This window comes from Nycticebus coucang, chromosome 14 (genome assembly GCF_027406575.1).
Source record: "Nycticebus coucang isolate mNycCou1 chromosome 14, mNycCou1.pri, whole genome shotgun sequence".
Taxonomy (NCBI): domain Eukaryota; kingdom Metazoa; phylum Chordata; class Mammalia; order Primates; family Lorisidae; genus Nycticebus; species Nycticebus coucang.
Genome location: NC_069793.1, coordinates 8824130 through 8839111, shown reverse-complemented (window position 1 = coordinate 8839111; position 14982 = coordinate 8824130). Strand labels below are relative to the sequence as shown.

The 14982-nt window shown below is 50.1% G+C and overlaps 3 protein-coding genes across 4 annotated transcripts; 2 read left to right on the top strand and 1 right to left on the bottom strand.

Moving 5' to 3' along the window:
- The first annotated feature begins 1702 nt into the window (after nucleotides 1-1702).
- TMEM262 (transmembrane protein 262) lies at nucleotides 1703-2980 on the top strand. Its single transcript, XM_053561045.1, has 3 exons — nucleotides 1703-2531; nucleotides 2638-2737; nucleotides 2851-2980. The coding sequence occupies exons 1-3, from the start codon at nucleotides 2358-2360 to the stop codon at nucleotides 2925-2927; spliced, it is 351 nt and encodes a 116-aa protein (XP_053417020.1). The 5' UTR covers nucleotides 1703-2357; the 3' UTR covers nucleotides 2928-2980.
- A 3-nt stretch (nucleotides 2981-2983) lies between these two features.
- On the bottom strand, nucleotides 2984-7070 carry ZFPL1 (zinc finger protein like 1). 2 transcript variants are annotated; one of them, XM_053561033.1, is made up of 8 exons: nucleotides 6892-7070; nucleotides 6471-6580; nucleotides 6040-6151; nucleotides 4689-4882; nucleotides 4504-4576; nucleotides 4285-4431; nucleotides 3924-4041; nucleotides 2984-3441 (listed from the first exon to the last, which is right to left on the bottom strand). In XM_053561033.1, exons 2-8 carry the CDS (start codon nucleotides 6570-6572, stop codon nucleotides 3255-3257), a joined length of 933 nt encoding a protein of 310 aa, XP_053417008.1. In that variant the 5' UTR covers nucleotides 6573-6580; nucleotides 6892-7070; the 3' UTR covers nucleotides 2984-3254. The 2 variants fall into 2 exon arrangements, with proteins under 2 accessions (XP_053417008.1, XP_053417009.1); XM_053561034.1 differs by having other exon boundaries at nucleotides 6935-7063.
- Nucleotides 7071-7205: 135 nt separating this feature from the next.
- On the top strand, nucleotides 7206-13835 carry CDCA5 (cell division cycle associated 5). The gene is made up of 6 exons (XM_053561036.1): nucleotides 7206-7331; nucleotides 7529-7620; nucleotides 7702-7767; nucleotides 7857-7892; nucleotides 11638-12078; nucleotides 12208-13835. Exons 1-6 carry the CDS (start codon nucleotides 7286-7288, stop codon nucleotides 12286-12288), a joined length of 762 nt encoding a protein of 253 aa, XP_053417011.1. The 5' UTR covers nucleotides 7206-7285; the 3' UTR covers nucleotides 12289-13835.
- Nucleotides 13836-14982: the final 1147 nt, after the last annotated feature.

The window sequence follows — 14982 nt, the reverse complement described above, 5'->3', positions numbered from 1 at the left end:
CTGACCAGCTAAAACGGCAGTGGCAACTGCAACAAAAATAGCCAGGCATTCTGGCGGGCGCCTGTAGTGTAATAACCAACCCAGCAAAAAGACCCCTAAAGGCCCCTAACTGTCTCAGCCTAAGTCCCTGCAGATCTTAAACCCCCCACCCCCTTGGGTTAATTCTGAGAACAGGTTTCAGAATAGAACAAGGAAGTTCCCTCTGTTCCCAAGAACTCCTAGCAACAGGTAAAATAATGGGAAAACTTACCCCAACCCCCTAGCAATAGCTAAACAATGGTGGACTGAGTCGCCTAAGTATCCTTATGCCAACCACCACGTTGTACACTACGCAGTCGCCATGATGTAACCCCCTGAGCCAACTCATTGTAACTCCATCCCAGCTAACTGCCACGTTCTGCTTTTGTTTTGGCTTACTTACGTGGCAACAAAAAAGGTATAAAAGGCAACCTGTTTTTCTCTTTGGGCCATTTGCCTTTGGGTGGTGGCCCACCTAAGCAGGTGCAGTAAATCACCATCTGATTTATACCTTTAGTGGGGTCCGAGTTTTTCTTCAGGTGGCAAATGAGTTACAACAGTAGTCCCAGGTACTTGGGAGGCTGAGGCAAGAGAATAATCACCCTAGCCCAAGAGCTGGAGGTTGCTGTGAGCTGTGACGCCACAGCACTCTACTAAGGGCGACAAAAAAAAAAAAGTAAATAGATTTTGAAATTACATGTGGATATTGTCCAGGAGAGATTAAAAACATTAAAGTCCTATAGAAAAATTAACCTCCAAGGCTATAACCTTTATTGTCCTGTAGACATCAACTAGTCTTTTTTATTTTTTGGGGGGACAGAGTCTCACTATGTTGCCCTCAATAGAGTGCTCATGGCATCACAGCTCACAGCAACCTCCAGCTCCTGGGCTTAGGTGATTCTCTTGCTTCAGCCTCTCGTGTAGCTGGGACTCTAGGCACTCACCAGAACGCCTATTTTTATTGTTGTTGCAGTTTGGTTGGGGCCAGGTTCAAACCTGCCACCCTCAGTATATGGGGCTGGCGCCCTACCCACTGAGCCACAGGCGCCGCCCTAAAGCTAGGAATTTTAATGTATAAAAGTTCATTTGTTATTCAGAGAAGGTGCAAGTAATTGTTTCAACAGTGAGATCCAGTCTGGGCAGGCGGGGTATCACCCCTTTAACGTGGTTAGGATGGGAACATGAAGACCTGTTGTGACTGGTGACTGACTGGGCAGCAAGCACAGTTGGTGGGTGCAGGCTCTAATTCTACTACTTGGAGGCAGAAGACTTTGGGTCTTGGCCTGAACTTGGACCCTACTTTTGGGGCCAGAAAGTTGGTTAAGAAGCGATAGGATGGCTGAGTTCAATGTCAAGGCTCTCTTTTTCTTCCTACATCAATCCCTGGGAGCCTGCATGTTACTCTACACTATTTTTCCGGCTTATTTTACTAATAGCCCTAGGGTTCTCACCTCTTAATCTAAGGAAGAAACTTTCTGGATTGCATCTACCTTGTTCAGTCAACACAACCTCAGATAAAACCAGATCTTAGGTTCAGTACTGACTTCCTCAGTCACTGGCCATGATAGCTTGAATAAGACAATCCCTCTCTATACCTCAACTCAAGTATAAAATAGTATTTTATGTCACCAGCCCCAAATTTCTCATGGGACTCCTGGAAATGATGACAGTGATGTGTTGAAAATGCTCTGAGCAACCTGTAAGGTGACAGAGGGGAAAGCTGATCAGTACTAGACCCCGTAAGAACATCTGGGGAGAGGACAGAGGAGCCAGGTTGACACCTGGGGAGGAAATGGGGGAGGGACCAGGATAGCTGTGGTGAATCCACTATCCTTTCCCATCTCTTAGGTTCCTCCCCATCACAGGGGAAGCCACTACATAGAACTTGGGATCCAGCCAGGCCTCCCTCATCAGGAAATGCCTTCTAGTTACACAATTGGGTCTCGATCTCTCATAGGCCTAAGACCTAAAACATGCCCCTCATCTCCGAGCCGCAGTTCTTACATCTGTAGAACATGCCCATGTTACCTCCTCTAGGGGACAAGTGAGATGCACCCCAAGTGTCCAGAGTGAGGGGAGGGATAATAAGGGAGCTGATCTGCTCCTTTTGCCCACCCCTCCACAATTCAAAGCACCCTCAGCCACCCATGAAATACTCATATATTGGCTGGAATCAGCCTGTGTTCTAGAATCTTATCCCCTCCACTGTCCTCCTGGTTCCATGTAGAATCCCACCACTGTCATTCTAGACCAGGCACTCTAGAACTTCAGGGCTCTGTTGCTTTCCTCAGGCAGTTCCTGCTTGCTTGCATCTAACGTGTATCTATGTTCTGGGTAAGATGCGGTGGCGGGACCGCCTAGCTGTGCTCTCCTTCCCACAGGGGATGATGCTCACCGTGGCTGCGCTGATGCTCTTCTTCATACACCTGGGAGTCTTTGCCAGTGATGTGCACAACTTCTGCATCACCCACCACTATGACCGCATGAGCTTCCACTACACAGTCGTCCTGATGGTAGGCCCAAGGCAGGGACTCAAGGGTTAGCTGGGGGAGGGCAGAGGGGCTAATGACAACCCCACTTTTGTGTCAGGGGCTGTCTTCCCACTGAAATAGCCTACAGTTCTCCCAGGTGATCAGCATCTGCTGGGCTGCCATGGGGTCACTATACTCGGAGATGCTCGAAAACAAGTTACTCCAGTGCTTTGCCCTGACCATCCTGCGTAAGTGAGAGTGGGGAGGTATTAAGGGGAGGTGGAGCTTTGGAACCCTCAGTTGTGCCAAGGAGAGAGCAGGGAGGCTACCAGGGCTGATGGAGACTCTCTCCTCTGCCTAGTGCTCAATGGAGCCATGTTCTTCAACCGCCTGTCCCTGGAGTTTCTAGCCATCGAATACAGAGAGGAAAACCATTAAGGCCTAAGCACTGGGGACAGAGCTGAGAAGGGAGAAGGAAAAGACTGCTTCAGGTGTTTTAATAAAGTCTATTGTTTATTTCCACCTGTTAGCTCCTTCGTGGTGTGCACGTAGAAGGCTGGAGACCCAGGGAAGCAGGTCAAGACAAATGCTTGACCTACAGGGACCCAGGCCAAGCCTGCAGCCACTCTGGCGGACTCGGCTTGGGCCTGGGATCTTAGTGTCTCAGGCTTGAGAGTGAGAAGCACAGAAGAGGAGCCCCCAGGCCTCTCTGGCTCCCCTCTGCAGGACCCCAAGTCCTAGGATGGCCTAGCCACAAGCCAGGGCTCAGGAGGGACCCACACGGATGTGAGGGTTCATGAGTGGGTCCAGGTTGGGATCGCTGTCAGCTGCAGCCCGGCCCAGGCGAGACATGAGGGCAAGGAGGGCCAGAAAACCCAGCAGCCCCAATAGTAGCAGCAGCCCTGCCCGCTGCAGCAGAGTCAGTGGCCGCTTACGAGACCCAGCCCGGCTCCTAGTGGGGATGGGGGGAAATTCAGGTCAGGCTCTTAGCCCCTGATGGGCCCCAAGCCTGGAGATGAGCCCTTGTCACCATCCCTGAACCTCAATGTCCTCGTTTGTGTCATGGGGATGATCACTTCTGCACCTGCTCCCGTATGGGGTTATTGTACAGCTCAAACCAGCTGAGGCACGTGACTGTTTTGGAAACTATGATGTATCAGGCACAGGGGAGAGTTTCAACGATGAGGGGGTGTCAGAGCAGGCAGGGGCCTCAAAGTGCATGAGTCTAAACCTGCTACATAGGAGGCAGAGACAGCCCCAGAAAGGAGCCTACAAAGATTTCTACTGCCCAGCCAAGGCCTCTCTACACAGCCCCAACACCAGATGTCATTATTGCCAAGCCCCTTTCATCATGAAACATCCCCTCCCAGGGCTGCTGGTTCTCATTCCCTCTCTTCCCCTTTCTAGCATCCTGCTTTGCCCGACCCTGTGTACCTGAGCAGCTGAGCCAGCCAACCCAGGGCAGGCCGGCGACGGTACTTGTCATCGTCACAATCCCCATGAAGGCCCTGTGCCCGGTCATCATCACGTGTGTCATACACCTTCCTTGGGGCTACAAGGTGGAGCCATAGCATCAACAGACTCAGGGAATACTGGCCCCTCTGTAGAGGGGCAGGGGTTCTCCTGTCCTCCCCAGTCTGACAGAGCATCTCAGAATTGTGGGGAAGGTAATTGTAGGCCTGTGCTTGGAGTGAAGAGTCCCCCAAGGTGGGCCTCTGGATCCCTTAGCTTCCTCCATGTGAACCCTCCCACTTCCTTTCTATATTTCTCTGGCCTGGATAATCCTCTGGCTCACCATGAGTCAAGGGTTCAGAACTGCCCATGTGGATCACCGTGTGCTGCTCAACCCGTCCTGGAGAAGCAGGGGGCCGTGGGGCCTGGCTGTAGAAGGCTGGGGCAGCAGAGGCACTTTCTATCTCTTCTGCTCTGGAGGTACTGCTGGCTGTGGGTGGAGAGAGCTATCAGCAGAGCAGGGAGGCTAAGGTGTTAACAATAGCTAGAACCCACCACTTACCATTAAAACTTGACCAGTCAGAGAAGTCAGAAGTGTCGAGGGGCTCAGCCTCTGGGCTTACCACTTCATCAATCTAGAGGAAGGAACCTGTGTCACCAGCCTGCCCAGTGCTGTGCCCACCTACCCATCTGGCTGAGGTGGGGCCCAGGGCAGATAGATGGTCAGACAGACAGACAGACTCTCACCAGAGGAAGGCCCAGTCCTGCCCGGGCCCAGTTGACTGTGGCCAGCTTCTCTCTCAGTGCAGAAGCCACAGGACCATCCAGGTTGGTTGGGGGAAAGATGGGGCCACTGCAGCTAGGGCACTGGTAGCCAGCAGGTGCGGTGTTTTGGGGTAGCTGGGCAGCACGTTCATTGATGCAAGCCCAGTGAAAGATATCTTAGAGCCCATGGGACAGGGAAGAGAAGACACGAAGAAGACACTTAGGGTTCTTTAGGGTTCCCAGCAATAGCCCCAAGACCACTGCAGGAATATATGGGACACATATGTCTTCTACTCTCCCTCCTCACCCCTATTTCCATCAGTGTTCCCTAAGACTTTAGCCTCCTTGGCCACCCTCATCTGACTAGGTCAAGGCAGATGCTACCAAGTTACCAGCCCCCAGAGAGGCAGGGTTGAATGGGAAGAAAATGCCATCTCCCCCTTTCACTGAGTCCTCTCTGGGCCTGCACTCATCATACTCCTTGGGGTAATAGCTGATAAAGAAAGGTGTCGGGAAAGGTACCTAGACATACACACAGACATACATAAGCTTGCATGCATCCATAGGCACAAATGAACATGCTTATAAACACATAAACACAAGTGCCATACCGTATATATACACTTATAGGTATGATAGTCCTCATATACACATCTATAAACACAGGTTTACCTACAGTCCAACACCCTCAACTGCATATTCCCTTTGGACTCCCACAACACACTATGTTCATACATTCATATACATACATCTACCCACTCACCTGCCCACAAGTACTAATGAACACACTAACATGTAAAGACACAATGTATATTACATTCTTACAAGTAGACGCACACACTATGAGAAATACATGTGGAGCAGCCTCTTTTGCACTAGCTCCCTCCAAAACTGAGGCTGAGGCTCTTAAGCCAAACTCAAATCCAAGTTATGACACATATGTCTGCTGACTTTTAGCTAACTTTACCATGGGGAAATTACTTCCTCTGTTTAGTCTTGAGTTGAGTTGGGGATCCTGAATATCTGAAAGACCCACGCTGATCTAGCTAGTATTTACAGCCACAGCCACAACCACAAGCTTGAATAGCTCTCACTCGACCCTATAAGATCAGCAGGGCAAGAACTAGGAACTTTAATTTTTAGGAAAGGAACAGAGGCCTAGACTCGTGTGAGCTTACACAGCAGGTAAATAACTTAACAGAACTAGAAGATGGGGCTCTGGCCTCCCAGACTTGGAAGACTCGCTGTCCTGCTGCTTGAGGAGAGCCTGGAAACCAGCTACCAAGCTGGGCCCTGAGGCTTCCTTGAACCCCCCAAGATGCCAAGGCCTCACCATAGCAGACGAGGCGGGTGGTCTCTCGGCTGGCCAGGGGTATGTTGCACAGACGGCAATTAGGGTTGTATTCGCTATCTTGGAGCCACTTCAGGTAGGACTGGACGATGCACTGGAGTGGGAGAGAGATATCATAACTAGTGTGTGTGGGGTCGTGTTCCACAATTTATCACCCCAAGGCCCAGCTGCCTATTTTTCTCTGACACAGAGGAGACTCATCCTTTCATTTGTTTAATCAATAAACATTTATTGAGCACATACTGTTTGTCAGACTCTGTCCTGGGAACTGGGAATAAAGCAGTGAACCATATAAACCAAGTCCTTGCCCACGTGGAGCTTACATTCTATTGTGGGGCTCTTACAGATTTTGAAGAAGTCAGTATCACCTGCCCACCCAGTGCCCTACTCAGACGCTCCCATGAAGGCCCCACCTTGGTGTGATTGGCTATCAGGCAGTGCTCGCAGACGTTGACCCGGTGTTCAAAGCAGAACAGGCTGGTCACCTTCCTCTTGGGGCACTTGCAAAGCCCCATGGTCGACCCTGAGGAGGGGGCCTATTTAGTAGGAACCCACGTTCTGGTGGCCACCACTACACTCTCACTATCCCAGTTTGTTTCCATTCTTAAATTCTCTTAGACACCTCTCCTATTACCTCTGACCCCATATTCCTGCCCCCAACCCCAATGGCTAATCACGCCCCTGCATAAAACCCGCTTCCCGCGACCCCTCATTCCTCCTGGATCCCGCCCCCGGCCGGGCACCTCCATCAGCGACGCCCCGATACCGCCGGCCCCGCCCCCAGAGCCCCTCCTAAGTCCCACCCCCTACAAGCCCCGCCCCTTTCCTACAGACCCCCGTCTCCGTGTTACTGATCGGCCGCGGCACCGGTCTCGACCGGCACGAGAGACAGTTCGAGGCGCAAAAGGCCAGAGACTACGCTCGCCGATGCGCCCGCTTGGCCCTTTTCAGCTGCGGCTGTTCCGATTATCCCTCCGCTGCCACGTCTCTTCCGGGGTGCGGCGCGTGCTGATGACGTCACAGCGCCGCTGGGCCACGCCTCTGTCGACGTTAGGCGTGAAGGCGGGTGATGGCGGGTTGGGGGTGGGTAATCCGTCACAGCGGCCTCTCCTGCCCTGCGTCACTTCCGCTTCCTCCTTGCACGGCGGGTAATTCGAACGTTTCCTGAGGAAGGCGACCCTCCCGTTTGGTTTTCGCCGGCAGGAGAAGATCAAGACCGAGAGTAGTTATGTCTGGGAGGCAAACACGGTCCGGAGGGACCGCTCAGCAATCTGGTGAGCGGACTTTCGTGGAGAGTTGGGGCCGAGCCGTTTGGGGAACGTAGTTCTGTGAAGAGCGGCCCTCCCACTGCCACTGCTGGAGGGGCCTCCCCTTGGCTTGTTTGGGAAGCTTCTCGCGCTCTCTAGAACCTGTTTTCTAGACTCTATGGCCTAGATTTCACCTCTACCTCTTAACTTCTTTCTCTTTCCAGGGCCCAGGGCCCCGTCTCCTAAGTCTCTGCGAAGGTCCCAGCGGAAATCAGCCTCTGATCTCCCGAGCATCCTCCCTGAAATAGGGATGAAGGTGAGCCCAGAGTTTCTTAGTTTCTTCCCTAGATGCTCTAGACTAATGATTTAGAGCTTATGTTCACGCCTCTTTTTCCAGGGCTCCCATGCGGCTCCAGTCAGAAAGCCCATTGTCTTGAAGAAGATTGTGGCCCATGCTGTCGAGGTAAGGCATAAGGGGGGAAGTGAGGAGACTGTAGGTAGGGGAGTCAAAACTTGGGGCCACTGTGTAATCAATTGGTACTGTTCCCACAGGGCCCAGCTGTCAACTCGCCTCGCAGGAGCTCTAGGGTGAGTTCACTTTCATCTGTTTAGTTGAGTGGTAACAGGTCACTCTAGAGTTGGGCGACTCATACTGGCTGCTCACATCTGTCCAGGGAGTTGTTTTGCAGCAATGTGAAACAGTTTGCTTTTGGGCATCTGTATGCATTGCCAGTCTTGATTACTCCCTGCGGCCTTAATACATTTAGCTTTTTATACCTGGTGTATTTCTACTCCTTAAAGATTCCTTGAAAAGTTGAGCTAATTACAGGTACTCTATTTTCTTTTTAATCCATTTTATCCTCAGTCTTTATAGTTCTAAGATAAGTCCTGTCGTTTGACACTTTTACAGTTTCAGCAGAAGTTTTGTCAAGGATATTTCATAAATAAGAAATATGAAGGGCGGCGCCTGTGGCTCGGTTGGTAGGGCGCCGGCCCCATATACCGAGGGTGGCGGGTTCAAGCCTGGCCCCGGCCAAACTGCAACCAAAAAATAGCCAGGTGTTGTGGCAGGCGCCTGTAGTCCCAGCTACTCGGGAGGCTGAGGCAAGAGAATTGCTTAAGCCCAGGAGTTGGAGGTTGCTGTGAGCTGTGTGAGGCCACGGCACTCTACCGAGGGCCATAAAGTGAGACTCTGTCTCTACAAAAAAAAAATATATATATATATATGAAGGTTTATTAAATGAGAAATGGCTCGGTGCCTGTAGCACACTGGTTAATGCTCCAGCCACGTGCACCAAGGCTGGCTGGTTCAAACCCTGCCTGAACCAGCTGAACAACAATGACAACTTCAACAAAAAAAAGTCAGGCGTTGTGGTGGGTGCCTGTAGTCTCAGCTACGTGGGAGGCTGAAGCAAGAGAATCGTTTAAGCCCAAGAGTTTGAGGTTGCTGTGAGCTATGACACCACAGCACTCTACCAAGGGTGACATCTGTCTCTAAATAAATAAATAAGAAATGCTGACTCCTTTGAAGAGTTGATGGGGCTTAGTTAGAATGAAGTGAAGATAGAAACAAATGACCAAATGATTACAACATAGTGTCCTACCGGGCTGCAATAAGGAAATGCTAGATACTAGGATGGTACCTAACTCAGACCATGTAGCTCAGGGAATGTTTCACTGAAGAAACTTTTTTTTTTTTTTTTTTTTTTTTGAGGCAGTCTGACTGTGTCACCCTCAGTAGAGTTCTGTGGTGTCATAGCTCACAGCAACCTCAAACTCATGGGCTTAAGCCATTCTCTTGCCTCAGCCTCCCAAGTAGCTGGGACTATAGGCGCCCACTACAACACCCGGCTATTTTTTTGTTGCGGTTGTTATTGTTGTTTTAGCTGGTCTGGGCCGGGTTCCAACTCGCCAGCCTCAGTGTATGTGGCTGGCACCATAACCTCTCTGCTATGGGCACTGAGCCTAAACTGAGTCTTTAGCAGGGGTCTTCAAACTTTTTAAACAGGGGGCCAGTTCACTGTCCCTCAGACTGTTGGAGGGCTGGACTATAGTTAAAAAAAGAAACAAAAAACTATGAATAAATTCCTATGCACACTGCACATATCTTATTTTGAAGTAAAAAAACAAAATGGGAACAAATACTATCACACCGCCTCATGTGGTCCATGGGCCGTAGTTTGAGGACCCCTCCAATGAGTTTAAAGACATGGAGAGGTGTTCCAAGCAAAGGAAGCCATACTTGCAGAGATCTAGGGTCCAAAGAAAAATCACGAGGTTTGGGGAACAAAAGTTTGCTGTGTCTGTGTGCTTTAATTAAGGTAATGGCAGGGTGATGCTCTTCTTCCCTGAAGGGAAAGTCCCCTCCACATGACTGTCCCATTACACAGGACTGGGCTGTAAGGGAACCTCCTCCCAGATGCCTTCCCTGACTACTCTTACCCTGTCACTGTCATATTTCTCTGTGTAACTCTTCTTAGACCTTACCAATATCTGATAGTGTGCTTGTATGTTGACTGTCTTTCCCCACTTAAGAACATGAGTGCTTTGAGGGTAGGAATGTGTGCCTTTTTCATGATAGACACTCATTCTTATTGGTTAACCAATAGATTCATGAGACATTGATTAGGATAAAGCTTCAAGGACATGGGTGACTGCTTAACCATAGGGGATAAGAAAGAAGTAGTCAAGGGTGGGCAGCGCCTGTGGCTCAAAGGAGTAGGGCACCAGCCCCATATGCCAGAGGTGGTGGGTTCAAACCCAGCCCCAGCCAAAAACTGCAAAAAGAAAAAGAAGTAGTCAAGGGTGACCTCCGTTCTGTTCAGCATCTTTTTTTCCTAATACACATGGTGTAGATTCTCCAGAGCTTATAGCCAGGAAATGTACCTCTTGATAACTTCCTCGTATTAGACATAGGAATCATTAAATTTGTCTCATTTCCTCCCATCTTGGCTGTCAGAAAGCTCAGTGCTAACTTCCCTGTGCATTAGTTCAGTGAGTACTTATTAAGCATTTGCGACATGCAGGGCACTGCTGTAAGTGCTGGGTAGAGGCAGGATTGACCAGACACATGAAGACAGAGTTAACCAGGGAATGAGCCAAAATCAGACAGCAGTGGTGCTGTGCAGGAAATAAAAGAGGACATGTGACATAATAACTAGCAGAGGTGAGGAGGGCCTGGTAAGGGGTAGCCTCGCTGAGGAAGCAGCATTTGAACTGAGAATGGGATCATGAGGAGCAATGTGTGAGCCTCTAACTGCATGTGTCATTGTGCCTTTCCTGGTCAAAGCCTTGCCATGGCTCTCTTGGTCGCTCAGCGAAAAGACCTGACAGTAGCCGGCAGAGTATCCTGTAATGCCACACCCCTCCCCATTACTACTTGAACCTCATCTTCAGTTCCTCTCCCCTTACTTCCTTTCACTTCAGCCACACTGCCCTCCTTATTCCTTGACCCTAAAAGATTTTTTAAGATGGGGTCTCACTCTTGCTCAGGCTGGTCTTGAACTCCTGAGCTCAAGCAATCCACCTACCTCAGCCTCCCACAGTGCTAGGATTAGAGGTGTGAACCACTGTGCCCAGCGGGCTTCCTGCTTTGCACCTTCTGTAGTCACTGCCTAGAACACTTTTCCTCCAAATACCCACAAGTCACTCCCTTACCTCCTTCAAGTTGTAGCTTGAATATCACCTTAGTGAGGCCTACATTGACCTTCACCTACTTAAAATTCTAACCCAACCCCAATACCTTATGTTCTGCTTTTTACTGTAGCACCTAACACCTCTAGTGTAGTATATGTCTTTATTATCTGTTTTCTGCTGGAATGGAAGCTCCATGTCAGCAGGTATTTTCTTCCCCACCCCCATCCCCACTGTACTCCCAGTGCCTAGAACAGTGCCTGGCACAGGATACGTGCCAATAAATATTGACTGGATGTCTTAGGACAGTCCTTAACAGCTATGTGGCAGACATACCATAGAGGGTAAGGGTCGAAGCAGGGAGAGCAATTGGGAGGTCACCAAGCTGGTCTAGAAGATACATAGTAGGGGCTTGCATCAGTCGAGAAGGAGGGGACTGAATGCTGGGTACATTTTGGAAATAGCTGACATTGCCAGCAGATGGTAATAAGTTTTCTTGTGTCACAAAAGTAGACTCCTCAGAAGCAATGACGGATTGTGTTTTTCTCCTCCCCATATCTCTTTCAGTGTCTGATTTGTCTCTTTTCCTTTAAACTGTTTGTCTTGTGGGTCTGTTTTTCTACCCTAAATCGTCTTGGGTTTTTCTGGAAGCAAGTGTTCCTGCTAAGTAACGGGAAGTTGTTCTTCTGTTGTGGTACAGATTTCTTTTCTCTTGGAGAAAGAAAACAACCCTCCTAACAAGGAGCCTTCTAAGGAAGAATGTTTCAAGATACGTCCTATCCCAGTCACCCCAGCCACCCCAACCACCACTCCTGTGCAAAACTTGAACTCTGACTTTGACTCTGGAGAAGGAGACCTGGATGCCAGAGATTTGGAAATGTCCAAGAAAGTCAGGCGGTCCTACAGCCGGCTTGAGACCCTGAGCTCTGCCTCCACCTCCACCCCAGGCCGCCAGTCCTGCTTTGGCTTTGAGAGTCTGCTAGGGGCAGAAGACTTGTCGGGAGTCTCACCTGTGGTGTGTCCAAAGTTAGTTGAGGTCCCAAGGGTCCCTGCGAAGCCTTGCGCCCCAGACACAACTCTCCCTGGAATCTCACCCCCGGTCATGAAACAGAAGCGAAAGAAGAAGGTGCCGGAGATCCTGGTGAGTGAGGGGCAGGGCTTAACTATGGCACTTTTGAGAAGAAAGTTAGCATCTGCAGGGTGGGGCGAGTTGCTCCAGCCACCATGTCCCCACTTCTCCACTCACCTGCTTCCCATTTCTCTTCCCCAGAAATCAGAGCTGGATGAGTGGGCCGCAGCCATGAATGCTGAGTTTGAAGCTGCTGAGCAGTTTGACCTCCTGGTTGAATGAGATGCGGTGGGGGTGCACCTGGCCAGACTCCCCTCCTCTCCTTGTATATAGCCCCCTCTGTGGAGAGGACACTTGGGATCCTCTCTCCTGGCCTTGTTACCTGCATTTGCGCTGTTGCCACATGTGAGGCCTGTCTTCCTCTGAGGATTTGTTCAGGGCAACAGCAATCTATTGGAGGAAATGGGGCGGCCTGGCCTGGCCACTCACTGGTGTCTTGTTTCTAGTCATCCTCCCCTTCTTACCTTCCCAAAGTACCACAGCCAGTTTCCATTTGCACCATAGACTGGCCCAGAATCACTGGACCAACCAGAAGAGGTCATAGAGGTGAAAGGGCACCTCTGCTCTTAGAAAGGATGGCTACTGTGAACCGGCCCCAACAGAAACAGGCCCCAAAGGCATAGCCAGCCTTAGGTTGTCCCTCCTGAGCTGACTTATGTTGGTGGCTTAGTTCCCAGCCACAAGCCCATCCACTTAAGGAGGCTCTGGGTTCTGAGTTTCCTCACAGATTCTATAGATGACCCAGGAGAGTGTTCATAGGCTATGGGATAGTTCCACCTTTGAGTAAGAAGCTGGACATTCAACCTGTAGAATCTAAGTTTTCAAGGAGGGAGGAAAGGAAGCCTTAGTTGGGTCTTAGGCCGAAGTGTTTACAACCTAGGAGCTGTGATACATAGTTCTGTGTTCTGTTGTTGGGGTGCTGGATAAATGCTGGGTCGACAGAGCTCTGGCTGCTTGGGGCAAAGGGTGCATTTTAAAATGTGGCCATCTGGTGCTGTGGACTCCTGAGGTTCATGGCTGGGCTGGCCACCTGCACAGGGCCCAGGCTGGGAGGTTTTGCCACTTTGTTGCAAGGACAGAAGGTGCTCAAGTCCACAGAGTCTACTAGGCCCTAGAAGAAAAAATTATGGTTTGCAGGGTCCTGGCCTTACTTACCTTTTGCAACTACACTTGTAAAGTTCTAGGAAGCTTCCTTTACATACCAGAAAGTAGCAGGCATTGATAGCAATTTGAATTTTTGGCCTCCTTATGCTTTCACTGAGGCAGGTGCTAGAAGTTGAAATGGTGGGAGATGCATCTCATTGTCTCTGGGGAATTTCTCCACCTTTCTCTGTTCTCAGTACTGGTGAAAAGTGTCATGCCCTAGGTTTTGCATCTTCGGATGTCAAATTCATGGAGACAAATGCTGAGAAGAGTGCAAAGGGGCTGGGGGAATAACTGAGTGCTGGGATGAAATGGTGCAGGCCTGGCAGGCACTAATGAAGCCCCCTGCAAGACTGTCTGCTCAATGCTTCATGCTTTGTCAGACTCTGCAAGCAAGCCACTGGTAAGCCCAGATGTCCAAGTTGAATGACACCTGGAGAACTCTTACCTTCTGCTGGCAGGCAGGACTCTTGCCCACTGTCTTAGTACTGCAGAATTGGGAGTAGTCAGATGATGCTGAGTTGATATCATTGCAAACTTTTCTCTGTCCCTAAGGAACTAAGAATGTGTAGTTCAAGGGAAAATTGAGACTTCATTTGAAAATTTTTTTTAAAATCCTGATTAAAAAGTTTCTGCCTATTCATAGACTGTGTTTCTTTTATTGGGCCAAAGGTAGAGCTGGGGGTGTGAGGCCTAGGATGCCAAGCCTTCTTTGTGCTGTGTCATCATAGTTGTCCCTTTATTTAGGGGCTGCTAGTCTGGTTCCCTCTAGTCACCCTGTGGTAGATCACTGCCCCAGAACATCTATTTTTTCTGTCCAGTCACCCATCTCCCTGCCCCAAGGCAGGGCTGCTAAAATTGAGGCCTTGAGGTGAGGCTTACACCCTCCTGTTCCAGGAAGAAAGAAATTGGGTCTGGGGTAAGGTTACTGAGAGCCCACAGGAAATGTCTGGGAATGAAACATCTTCCCAAGTCCAGCCCTTCCCCTTTCCCTTTCAGGATACCTTGGGGGAGCCAGCATTCCTCACACAGCAGTCCAGATTGGATGCTGTATAGTGGTGGGTGCTGCAGGATCCCCTGGAGGGTTTGTCAAAGATTCTGATTACTGGAAATTCTCCCACGTGGTCTGAGGTAAAACCTAAACATGCATACACGCAGGTGGCGCAAACCAGCCTCCTTCTACCTCATCCTCCACACTCATCCTTGCCTCCTTGTCCTCCAAACAAGGCCATTAAATTCTCCCCAGCCTTACCCCTACTTCCTCCACCACCACCACCCCCTGACCCAGAGGAGATGGGACCCTTATTTTCAAGGGCAACCTTTCCTGGCTTTTGATCCAAATCTCACATTCTTAGACCTTGCTCCCGCTTTTTTTCCTCTAAGTCCTTAATGGCTTATTTTCATTTTATTGTTGAAAATACCAGCCAAGCTAGGGGTGTGATAGCTCACCCCTGTTATCCTAGCACTCTGGGAGGTCGAGGTGGGTGGATTGCCTGATCTCAGGAGTTCGAGACCAGCCTGAGCAAAAGTGAGACCCTGTCTCTACTAAAATAGAAAAACTAGTCAGGGCGGTGCCTATGGCTCAGTGAGTAGGGCGCTGGCCCCATATACCAAGGGTGGTGGGTTCAAACCCAGCCCTGGCCAATCTGCAACAAAAAATAGCCGGGCGTTGTGGTGAGTGCCTGTAGTCCCAGCTACTCGGGAGGCTGAGGCAGGAGGATCCCCTAAGCCCAGGAGCTGGAGGTTGCTGTGAGCTGTGACGCCACAGCACTC

Coding starts and splice junctions, on each gene's coding strand:
- TMEM262 (XM_053561045.1), top strand. CDS start 2,358: ATGCGGTGGCGGGACCGCCTAGCTGTGCTCTCCTTCCCACAGGGGATG. Junction 2,532..2,637: donor ACTACACAGTCGTCCTGATG/GTAGGCCCAAGG, acceptor AATAGCCTACAG/TTCTCCCAGGTGATCAGCAT. Junction 2,738..2,850: donor CTTTGCCCTGACCATCCTGC/GTAAGTGAGAGT, acceptor TCCTCTGCCTAG/TGCTCAATGGAGCCATGTTC.
- ZFPL1 (XM_053561033.1), bottom strand. CDS start 6,572: ATGGGGCTTTGCAAGTGCCCCAAGAGGAAGGTGACCAGCCTGTTCTGC. Junction 6,152..6,470: donor TGATAGCCAATCACACCAAG/GTGGGGCCTTCA, acceptor CTCCCACTCCAG/TGCATCGTCCAGTCCTACCT. Junction 3,442..3,923: donor TGGCTGGCTCAGCTGCTCAG/GTACACAGGGTC, acceptor CATCCCCACTAG/GAGCCGGGCTGGGTCTCGTA.
- CDCA5 (XM_053561036.1), top strand. CDS start 7,286: ATGTCTGGGAGGCAAACACGGTCCGGAGGGACCGCTCAGCAATCTG. Junction 7,768..7,856: donor TTGTGGCCCATGCTGTCGAG/GTAAGGCATAAG, acceptor CTGTTCCCACAG/GGCCCAGCTGTCAACTCGCC. Junction 7,893..11,637: donor CGCCTCGCAGGAGCTCTAGG/GTGAGTTCACTT, acceptor GTTGTGGTACAG/ATTTCTTTTCTCTTGGAGAA.